General features: G+C 44.7%; 1 protein-coding gene across 1 annotated transcript; it reads left to right on the top strand.

Annotated features, from left to right (window-relative positions):
• Positions 1 to 3,415: 3,415 nt before the first annotated feature.
• On the top strand, positions 3,416 to 11,455 carry LOC112228303 (zinc finger protein 26). Its single transcript, XM_024393542.2, has 2 exons — positions 3,416 to 3,672; positions 9,897 to 11,455. The coding sequence occupies exons 1-2, from the start codon at positions 3,474 to 3,476 to the stop codon at positions 10,904 to 10,906; spliced, it is 1,209 nt and encodes a 402-aa protein (XP_024249310.1). The 5' UTR covers positions 3,416 to 3,473; the 3' UTR covers positions 10,907 to 11,455.
• The last annotated feature ends 932 nt before the right edge of the window (positions 11,456 to 12,387 follow it).

Below are 12,387 nucleotides of genomic sequence, written 5' to 3'. Positions count from 1 at the left end.
ATTTTAACAAGGCTAATCTGAAAACAAGACTCCCTAAATTTTATCAGCATATCGATTGCGCAACCAGGGGTGGAAAGACCCTGGATCATTGTTACTCTAACTTCCGCGACGCATATAAGGCCCTGCCCCGCCCCCCTTTCAGAAAAGCTGACCACGACTCCATTTTGTTGATCCCTGCCTACAGACAGAAACTAAAACAAGAAGCTCCCACGCTGAGGTCTGTCCAACGCTGGTCCGACCAAGCTGACTCCACACTCCAAGACTGCTTCCATCACGTGGACTGGGAGATGTTTCGTATTGCGTCAGACAACAACATTGACGAATACGCTGATACGGTGTGCGAGTTCATTAGAACGTGCGTTGAAGATGTCGTTCCCATAGCAACGATTAAAACATTCCCTAACCAGAAACCGTGGATTGATGGCAGCATTCGTGTGAAACTGAAGGCGCGAACCACTGCTTTTAATCAGGGCAAGGTGTCTGGTAACATGACTGAATACAAACAGTGCAGCTATTCCCTCCGCAAGGCTGTCAAACAAGCTAAGCGCCAGTACAGAGACAAAATAGAATCTCAATTCAACGGCTCAGACACAAGAGGCATGTGGCAGGGTCTACAGTCAATCACGGACTACAGTAAGAAACCCAGCCCAGTCACGGACCAGGATGTCTTGCTCCCAGGCAGACTAAATAACTTTTTTGCCCGCTTTGAGGACAATACAGTGCCACTGACATGGCCTGCAACGAAAACATGCGGTCTCTCCTTCACTGCAGCCCAAGTGAGTAAGACATTTAAACGTGTTAACCCTCGCAAGGCTGCAGGCCCAGACGGCATCCCCAGCCGCGCCCTCAGAGCATGCGCAGACCAGCTGGTCGGTGTGTTTACGGACATATTCAATCAATCCCTATACCAGTCTGCTGTTCCCACATGCTTCAAGAGGGCCACCATTGTTCCTGTTCCCAAGAAAGCTAAGGTAACTGAGCTAAACGACTACCGCCCGTAGCACTCACATCCGTCATCATGAAGTGCTTTGAGAGACTAGTCAAGGACCATATCACCTCCACCCTACCTGACACCCTTGACCCACTCCAATTTGCTTACCGCCCAAATAGGTCCACAGACGATGCAATCTCAACCACACTGCACACTGCCCTAACCCATCTGGACAAGAGGAATACCTATGTGAGAATGCTGTTCATCGACTACAGCTCGGCATTCAACACCATAGTACCCTCCAAGCTCGTCATCAAGCTCGAGACCCTGGGTCTCGACCCCGCCCTGTGCAACTGGGTACTGGACTTCCTGACGGGCCGCCCCCAGGTGGTGAGGGTAGGCAACAACATCTCCTCCCCGCTGATCCTCAACACTGGGGCCCCACAAGGGTGCGTTCTGAGCCCTCTCCTGTACTCCCTGTTCACCCACGACTGCGTGGCCATGCACGCCTCCAACTCAATCATCAAGTTTGCGGACGACACAACAGTGGTAAGCTTGATTACCAACAACGACGAGACGGCCTACAGGGAGGAGGTGAGGGCCCTCGGAGTGTGGTGTCAGGAAAATAACCTCACACTCAACGTCAACAAAACTAAGGAGATGATTGTGGACTTCAGGAAACAGCAGAGGGAACACCCCCCCATCCACATCGATGGAACAGTAGTGGAGAGGGTAGCAAGCAAGTTTTAAGTTCCTCGGCATACACATCACAGACAAACTGAACTGGTCCACTCACACAGACAGCATCGTGAGGAAGGCGCAGCAGCGCCTCTTCAACCTCAGGAGGCTGAAGAAATTCGGCTTGTCACCAAAAGCACTCACAAACTTCTACAGATGCACAATCGAGAGCATCCTGGCGGGCTGTATCACCGCCTGGTATGGCAACTGCACCGCCCTCAACCGTAAGGCTCTCCAGAGGGTAGTGAGGTCTGCACAACGCATCACCGGGGGCAAACTACCTGCCCTCCAGGACACCTACACCACCCGATGCTACAGGAAGGCCATAAAGATAATCAAGGACATCAACCACCCGAGCCACTGCCTGTTCACCCCGCTGTCATCCAGAAGGCGAGGTCAGTACAGGTGCATCAAAGCTGGGACCGAGAGACTGAAAAACAGCTTCTATCTCAAGGCCATCAGACTGTTAAACAGCCACCACTAACATTGAGTGGCTACTGCCAACACACTGTCAATGACACTGACTCTACTCCAGCCACTTTAACCATGGGAATTGATGGGAAATGATGTAAATATATCACTAGCCACTTTAAACAATGCTACCTTATATAATGTTACTTACCCTACATTATTCATCTCATATGCATACGTTGATACTGTACTCTATATCATCGACTGCATCCTTATGTAATACATGTATCACTAGCCACTTTAACTATGCCACTTGGTTTACATACTCATCTCATATGTATATACTGTACTCAATATCATCTACTGTATCTTGCCTATGCTGCTCTGTACCATCACTCATTCATATATCCTTATGTACATATTCTTTATCCCCTTACACTGTGTATAAGACAGTAGTTTTTTTGGAATTGTTAGTTAGATTACTTGTTCGTTATTACTGCATTGTCGGAACTAGAAGCACAAGCATTTCGCTACACTCGCATTAACATCTGCTAACCATGTGTATGTGACAAATAAAATTCGATTTGATTTTTGATTTGATTAGGGTGTTCATAAATTAAATCTGGAATGTCAGAGTGAGTGCATAGTGCGCTCTGGTCGTTCCTAAATTCAGAGAGTTGTCAGTTTGTAAATTCTTCAGAGCATTTTGCTCTGGAGCATTCAGAGCGCACCATGGACGCTCTGGCCGAGGAGTAGGGTTGATCTGAGCGCTCTGACCTCACGTTAGTCAAGCTAACTGGCTGGTGTTGGCTAGCTTGCTAGCTACTTCCAGACACAAATGAGAGAACCCCTACTCTTACCATTTTACTCGACCTAGCAGAGCTGGTTAGGCTATGATCATGTTATCCAGTGCGTTAGTGACTGTAACTGTGCTGCTTGCAACAATTTAATTACGCTTTTTTTTTGCCAACGTTTACTGACACCGGCCATATTCAACGGCTTTTGAGCGTTTGTAAATTCATCAGTTATTATGCGCTCTGGCACACTCAGACGAGTGCGCTCTGAAATCAAAGTAGATAGCCAGAGTGAATTTACGAATGCACCCTTAGACAACCAGGGGAGTTCCTGAAATCGGAGTAGATAGTCAGAGTGAATTTACAGACACAGGAGAGAGAACCCGGAGACACACGCCCTCCGTGGAATGAGTTTGACACGTGCTACTCAGTACATTGGCCATGTTTACAGTCCAGTCCAGCAGGTGGCGAAAGCGCAAAAGCTGTTAACTTGAAGGTGCACAAACAGTGGATTCCCGTTTTTACTTAGTAATGCCGGATGTTGTTGTTTTTGCACGGACATGGATGGGATGAAAACAGCACAGCCACTTAGCTAGCTAATGTATTTGTATTCTTTAAATATGTCTAAAATGCAGTTGTTGAGGGTTTTTCTCAACGATAGATTAACAGCTGCTGCTGATGAGATATTTGGGGTCGTTGAAAAAATGATAGCAGAGTATCAGGAGGAAGTTGTCCGTCTACAGAGGATGCTCGACATTGTTCTTCAACCTGAGATACCGTTAAACCTACACAGAGCAGGTTTGTTATTCATGACGTTTGTCTAACTAACTCAAACTCAATTTTACGAAATTAAATGAGCAATGCCCGAGTTAGTTATTTTTTTTAGAGGAAGTGTAATATGAAAATGATCGGGTATGCCTAAATGACCTAATGCCAGCAGTTGTTCCATTTAATTTCAACAAGCCTAGCTAGGGTGGGCGCTTTGGATCCTCACCATTCGTGATCAGTGCCGTTTAAGATGAGGGAGGATGTTTGTTTGTTTTTAAATTATGAGCGTGGCCTAATTTCTATTACAACATATCGGATGACTATTCATATTCCATTCACCCAGCTCAATGTAACATCGAAAGGTTTAGGCTACTACATGATGCTCGAATTTTCCCTGGACCCATCATGAGGTTGCTACAACCTAGCCTCTGAATGAAAGTTTACAATGTAGGTGCACAGGTCGAGATAATTGAGTAATCAAGGTGACAGACAGTGATACATGCAATACCGCCTTGCAAGCTCATCACATGCAAACACAGTTCACTTTCATAGCAGCCACATACAAACAGCTTGTTGTGTGTGTATGTGTATATATATATATATATTCCTTCTTGCATCTGTCTACGTGCTCTCCTCTCACCTTTTCCCTTTGCTTGTGGACTTCAGTGCACAACATTTCCATATCATGACCTCTAACTGCACACAGCCAACATAGTTGTCACGTCATAGTTAACGTAGCTACTAGAACTAACAAGTTAATAAACCCACTACAATCATGCAGTACAGTCAGCAGCAAGCAGTTTAGCAGTTACACTGGCAGGCCCCAGTTGCAATAAATTAATAAAACCAAAAGCTTACCTCGACTTGGAAAAGTTCCAGTGTTGTATATTCTGCTAGCTAACATAGCATCCCTCTCTGTTTGAGCCAGATGCTATCTAGGTGAAAGTGAAATAAAATGTACTACGAAATATACAGTAGCTCTCTCTCTCTCTTGCTTCTTAATTTTGGAAGAAATTAATCAAAACTGTTCAACTGAGCCTCCTAGGTTTTGTATTGAAGTCAATGTACCCACAGGAGGACAGAAGCTAGCTGTCCCCCGGCTACCCCAATGTGCTACCCTACAGACTGCTGCTGAGACTACTGTTGACCTTCATTGTAAAACTGTGTTTTAATCAATTATTTGGCAACGTTAATATTTTTTGTGTGGTTTGATCTAAAAAGGATAACTTTAATGTTTCACAATTTTTATGTTTTTGAAATTCACTGAGGAGGATGGTCCTCCCTTTTCTCCTCTGAGGAGCATTCCATTGATCCTCACTATCATCTGGGATTAATGTGCCCAGCCGGTAATACACTCGTGTCTCCCCGGTGACCGTTTTGTACGTCGTCCATTCAGGCTGCAAAGGTGTTTCCTCCTTAACGTGATTTAATGGCTCGTCGGTGCAAGAAAACAGGGAAAATATGCATACTGTCTTAATAAAACACACGTGTCGCCAGGGTTTGTCCGTCAAACTGCCAGATGGTGAAGCATAATTCATCACTCCAGAAAATGCATTTCCACTGCTCCAGAGTCAAATGGCAGTGAGCTTTACACCACTCCAACCCAGGCTTGGCATTGTGCGTTGTGATCTTAGGGTTGTGTACAGCTGCTCTGCAAATGGAAACCCATTTCATGAAGCTCCTGACTAAGAGTTTTTGTGTGACAACTGCACATTTTAGAGTGGCCTTTTATTGTCGCCAGCACAAGGTGCACCTGTGTAATGATCATGCTGTTTATGCCACAACTGCACCTATGTAATGATAATCTTCTTGATATGCTATACCTGTCAGGTGGATGGATTATTTTGGCGAAGGAAAAATGCTCACTAACAGGGATGTAGAGAAATTTGTCCATAAAATTTGACATGTTTTTTTGTGGATATGAATCATTTCTGGGATCTTTTATTTCATCTCATGAAGCATGGGACCAACACTTTACATGTTCCGTTTATATTTTTTGTTCAGTGTGTATATATAAAATAAATAAAAAATATCAATTGGCAGCTGATTAGTATGATGTTGCATCGGATATTTATTTTACAATGTTTGAATATACTACTTTTAATTACTGAACAAGTAATTGAATAATTGCCACCAGCAGTCTAAAAATGTCAGCAATACGACAGTGAATAACTTCATGAAATGTTAGGCTTAACATGGGAAAATGATGACCAAATAGGCCTACTAATAAACATTTACCCATTAGCATTACGGGAGGGTCCAGAGAAACTGTGTTACGCTAGTGACATATAGGTAGGGATCAAGTGACTAGGCAACAGGATAGATAGACCATAGCAGCAGTGAATGTGATTAGTCAAAAGAGTTAATGCAAAAAGGGTCCATGAAGATTACCAATAGCTATCCAAACGACCTATTTAGCAGTCTTATGGCTTGGGGGTAGAAGCTGTTCAGGTCCTGTTGGTTCCAGACTTGGTGCATTAAACTGTTTTCCATGCGGTAGCAGAGAGAACAGTCTATGACTAGGGTGACTGGAGTCTTTGACCATTTTTAGGGCCTTCCTCTGACACCGCCTGGTATAGAGGTCCTGGATGGCAGCGAGCTCAGCCCCAGTGATGTATTGGACCGTATGTACACTGCTCAAAAAAATAAAGGGAACACTAAAATAACACATCCTAGATCTGAATGAATGAAATATTCTTATTAAATACTTTTTTCTTTACATAGTTGAATGTGCTGACAACAAAATCACACAAAAATTATCAATGGAAATCAAATTTATCAACCCATGGAGGTCTGGATTTGGAGTCACACTCAAAATTAAAGTGGAAAACCACACTACAGGCTGATCCAACTTTGATGTAATGTCCTTAAAACAAGTCAAAATGACAGGATAGTCTGTGGTGCAACGTGGCGTTGGCGGATGGAGCGAGACATGATGTCCCAGATGTGCTCAATTGGATTCAGGTCTGGGGAACGGGCGGGCCAGTCCATAGCATCAATGCCTTCCTCTTGCAGGAACTGCTGACACACTCCAGCCACGTGAGGTCTAGCATTGTATTGCATTAGGAGGAACCCAGGGCCAACCCCACCAGCATATGATCTCACAAGGAGTCTGAGGATCTCATCTCGGTACCTAATGGCAGTTAGGCTACCTCTGGCGAGCACATGGAGAAATGCCACCCCACACCATGACTGATCCACCGCCAAACCGGTCATGCTGGAGGATGTTGCAGGCAGCAGAACGTTCTCCACGGCGTCTCCAGACTCTGTCACATCTGTCACGTGCTCAGTGTGAACCTGCTTTCATCTGTGAAGAGCACAGGGCGCCAGTGGTGAATTTGCCAATCTTGGTGTTCTCTGGCAAATGCCAAACGTCCTGCACGGTGTTGGGCCCTCATACCACCCTCATGGAGTCTGTTTCTGACCATTTTGAGCAGACACATGCACATTTGTGGCCTGCTGGAGGTCATTTTGCAGGGCTCTGGCAGTGGTCCTCCCGCTCCTCCTTGCACAAAGGCGGAGGTAGCAGTCCTGCTGCTGGTTGTTGCCCTCCTACGGCCTCCTCCACGTCTCCTGATGTACTGGCCTGTCTCCTGGTAGCGCCTCCATGCTCTGGACACTACGCTGACAGACACAGCAAACCTTCTTGCCACAGCTCGTATCGATGTGCCATCCTGGAGGAGCTGCATTACCTGAGCCACTTGTGTGGGTTGTAGACTCCGTCTCATGCTACCACTAGAGTGAAAGCACCGCCAGCATTCAAAAGTGACCAAAACATCAGCCAGGAAGCATAGGAACTGAGAAGTGGTCTGTGGTCACCACCTGCAGAACCACTCCTTTATTGGGGTTGTCTTGCTAATTGCCTATAATTTCAACCTGTTGTCTATTCCATTTGCACAACAGCATGTGAAATGTATTGTCAATCGGTGTTGCTTCCTAAGTGGACAGTTTGATTTCACAGAAGTGTGATTGACTTGGAGTTACATTGTGTTGTTTAAGTGTTCCCTTTATTTTTTTGAGCAGTGTACTTCCCTCTGTAGCGCCTTGCACTCAGATGCCAAGCAGTTGCCATACCAAGCAGTGATGCAGCCAGTCAAGAGCACTCAATGGTACAACTGTAGAACATTGAGGGCCTATGGCAAATCTTTTCAGCCTCCTGAGGGGGGAGAGGCATTGTCGTGCCTTCTTCACTTCTTCTGTGTTGGTGTGTGTGGACCATGATAATTCATTAGTGATGTGGACACCAAGGAACTTGAAGCTCTTGACCCACTCCACTACAGCCCCGTCGATGTGGATGATGGGCGTGCTCGGCCCTCCATTTCCTGTAGATCACGATCAGCTCCTTTGTCTTGCTGACGTTGAGGGAGAGGATGTTTTCCTGGCGTCACTGACCTCCATATATGCAGTCTCGTCGTCCGTGATAAGGCCAATCACTGTCATGTCATCAGCAGACTTAATGATGGTGTTGGAGTCGTGCGCAGCCAAGCAGTCGTGGGTGAACAGGGAATACAGGAGGGGATTAAGCACGCACCCCTGAGGGGCCCCCGTGTTAAGGTTCAACATGGCAGACGTGTTGTTGCCTACCCTCAACACCTGAGGGCGGCCCGTCAGGAGGTCCAGGGTCTAGTTGCAGAGGGAGGTGTTCAGACCCAGGGTCATGAGCATGGAGGCACTATGGTTTTGACAATAGCTCAGAATTAAATTAACAGCATTCTCATTTAGGTGTTCTTCTTGTCCAGCAGTGTGGAGTGCAATAGAGATTGTGTCATCTGTGGATCTGTTGGGGCGGTATACGAATTGGAGGGGGTCTAGGGTGTCTGATGGTGTTGATGTGAGCCATGACCAGCCTTTCAAAGCTTTTCATGGCTACAGATGAGTGCTACGGGGTGGTAGTCATTTAGACAGGTTAGCTTGGCGCTCTTGAGCACACAGACTGGTGGTCTGCTTGAAATATGTAGGTATTGCAGACTGAGTCAGGCTTGTGAATGTTGACCTGTTTAAAGGTCTTACTCACATCTGCTTTGGACACAGTCGTTCGGAACAGCTCTCATGAATGGTTCAGTGTTGCTTCCCTCGAAGCCAGCATAGAAGGAATTTAGCTCATCTGGTAGGCTCGTGTCACTGGGCAGCTCGCTGCTGGGTTTCCCTTCGTAATCCGTGATAGTTTGCAAGCCCTGCCACATCCGACGAGTGTCAGAGCTGGTGTAGTATGATTCAATCTTAGTCCTGTTTTGACTGATGGTCCTTCTGAGGTCGTAGCAGGATTTCTTATAAGCGTCCAGATTAGTGTCCTGCTCCTTGAAAACGGCACCTCTAGCCTTTAGCTCAATGCGGATGTTGCCTGTAGTCCATGGCTTCTGGTTGGGATATTTATGCATGGTCACTCCGGGGACGACTTTGTCGATGCACTTATTCAGCTAGTTTATGCTATCTGGCAACAACAGCAGCACTAGTTAAAACTTGTGATGTAAATTTCAATGGGTGAGGGAGAAATAACTTGTAGTATTGGTCAACATCTGGATGTCACCGTGACATGACAATTAGCTAACGTAATGACAAGCCGGTGTGAATGACCAGTGCAACGGTGTTGTATCGAGTTGCTTGCCACTGTTGGTTCCCACTGGGCAGCAGTTGCTTCATCAGGCAGCTATATCACTACCCGCTAGCTAACGTAGCCAATTTGTTCCATCCCACTGATTTTATATTTTGAGTAGGATAGCTGCCTACATGAGAAATCATTAGTAATATTGCAAATCTTCTGGATGTCACCGTGATACAGTCTAACGCTCAGTGGGGAGAGTTTGAGCTGCAACCTGGCAACACAACAACACGCGGCACAGTGTGTCCTTCGCTCCTGCTTGCTGGCTGCTGTCCTGCAGTAAGGAGAGGGAAGTAGCTAGTGTAGCCAATTTCAGGCCAGGGTGACAGCTAAAATACATTTTATTGTAGTGATTTTCAATGAAAATGTACAATTACTCTGGTAAAACCGGAATGATTCTGAACACTCCCAAGTCCCAACTTCGGCAGACGGGGCGGACACACGACTACGATGACTACTACTACTACATTATTCAAAATACACACATACAGGAACTTCCAGTACCAAGCTCTCACCTGAGGAGGACTATGGGGTGCTTTTATACATTTCCCAAGTTGATCACTAATTAGGGTCCCACATGAAACACTGACCAATACTTTGATTCCTACCTTGTTACATACATGTTGTTAAATTTTCCGTCTTATCCTTCTTCCAGACTTCCAGCAGCTCTCTGTCTCTGAAGCGGAGATCCCCCCAGAGCAGCAGCACTATGAGCAGGAGTGGAGCCCCAGTCTGGGGCAGGAGGACCCAGAAACCATACAATTTAAAGATGAAGAGGAGGAACTCCGGACCAGTCAGGAGGAAGAGCAGATTCAACGGATTGAGACTGTTACTAAAGATTACATATTCACTCCTGCCTGTGTAAAAAGTGACTGTGTGGAGTACCCAACTCGGCTCTCAAATCAAGCCCAAAAGGAAGGAAACAAAGAGAGAGACATTCTACCCAGTACTATAACTGAACAGATCAAAACAGAACCTGATGGAGAGGACTATAGGGAATTAGAACCAACCAGTGTCTCTCAGCCCCTCTCTACAGGAAATCCAGTCTGTTCTGCAGTTCAAATTGGTATGGAGAATAAAATACTTCCATCAGGTTTTAAGCAAGTCAAATCAAAGAGAACAGATATGGTAAAAGGACAAAGGTCCCGTATCAACACTAAGGGTAAGAAATCTACTCAGTTGTCCCTCCTGAAATCACCCAGTCAAGGTCATGCTACTCCTTGTTGTAAGGTGTGCGGTAAGTATTTTCATTACATGGGCTCATTGATGAAACATGTTCAAACTCATACTAAGGATAAAGAAACACTTTGTGGAGTGTGTGGAAAGCATATGGAGTCCACAGAAGGTATGAAAGAGCACCTCCAAACTCACATTGCAGCTAGGTTGTGTTGTCATGTTTGTGGTAAGTGGTTCAGCAAGAACAGTAAGCTGACAGTGCACATGAGGAGCCACACAGGGGAGAAACCTTTTTCCTGCCCTGTTTGTGGTACATGCTTCATGCAGACTGGAGATCTGAAAAGACACATGAGGACCCATACTGGGGAGAAACCATATCTCTGTCCTGATTGTGGAAAAGGATTCAGCGTTGCCAGTAATCTGTCAGTGCACATAAAGATTCACACAGGAGAAAAAGGAGAACCAGATTCAGCACTGGCACCAATCTGAAAGTGCACATGAGGACTCACAGGGGAGAGACTCATAGTAGAAAATGCATTTCCCAATCAGGTACATTAAATAACAATCAAAGACATACCAAGGCACCACTGTATAGGTGCAATGATTGCAGGAGTTCTCAAAATGATAGAACTCCTACAAAGTTACATAAACAATCATGACAAAGGAGAAAACATGATGTCCTCCATCTGTACATAAAACATGTTTTAGAGTTAAATGTGTTGTTAAATGTTGAAATCTGCTACTTTATATCTTGTTTGATGTTAAAGTAGTTTTCACAATAACAGTTGATTTTTGTTAGTCTCAGGAGCTGAAGGAATCTTACCATTTTTGTTATTACCGATGTTTGATGCCTATATCCACTCTTTGAGGGGAAAATATTTGTATCTATTTTGTTTTCCATGTTTTGACAATTAAGAAAATGTGTTGTAATATGTTCATGTAGACCCATTCATATGAATGAAGCTTGAGAAATGTGTTTTTCCAGAGATTGTACATTTTATCTGCCTTTTGTATAACAGAATAAATGTTGATAACACATGTATATCGTGAGGTGTCTTTTACCTGCACATTTCTCTTTCCTCTGATTTCTCTGTCCTCCAGCACCCTAGCCATACTGTTCTCTCTGCTACCGCACGGCAAGCAGTGCTAGCGCGCCAAATCTAGGTCCAAAAGGCTTCTTAACAGCTTCTACCCCAAAGCCATAGGACTCCTGAACACCTAATCAAATGGCTACCCAGACTATTTCCATTGTCGTCATCCCCAGAGAGTTGTACGGTTTGTAAAAATATATATTTTTTTGCATCAATGATTTTTGTTTGACACATTTTAACATGAAAATAATCTCACTTTAAAAAGAGTCTGTATAATACCATTACCATGGAATTGCCCGAATACAAATACATCTTCAAAAGACAAACACTGTAAGGGAGGGCTCTTCCAATAAATCACTTGGACCTTGAAGCCAGCAAAGCCTCTCTAATGAAACCAACTGAAAACATATTTACATACTGTACACATTAAATATGATCAAACTCACTGCTGGCCAAACAACGCATACCTTTTCATAAATAATGGACCACACCTTAAACATTTCTTCTCAAACAGTATCTCTCACACACGCAGGAGGAACTTCCAGTACCAAACTCTCACCGGAGAAGGACTATGGGCAAAGATGATCTATTATATTGACAATATAGTTGAGTGACCGCTCCAACAATATATGTACGTGTCCTCAAAGATGGAAGGCAGGCGGGAGGAGGAGCCAAGATCAGGTGATACCATTCTAGCCAATGAGAGGTCAGATGCACGTGTGAACAGGCACTACTCTGATGTAAGTTGCCGAAATGCTACATTTTTCTACTTATACTGTATCAGTGCTTTCGTAACATCCTAACCATTACGAAACTTCTATTCAATCAAATAACCTTTATTTTTTTCTATTTTTGTTTTTAGTGTGTATACATACAATA

The sequence above is a fragment of the Oncorhynchus tshawytscha genome, linkage group LG01, assembly GCF_018296145.1.
Source record: "Oncorhynchus tshawytscha isolate Ot180627B linkage group LG01, Otsh_v2.0, whole genome shotgun sequence".
Taxonomy (NCBI): Eukaryota; Metazoa; Chordata; class Actinopteri; order Salmoniformes; family Salmonidae; genus Oncorhynchus; species Oncorhynchus tshawytscha.
The sequence above is the reverse complement of the archived record's forward strand: the minus strand, read 5'-3'. Positions and strand labels throughout refer to the sequence as shown.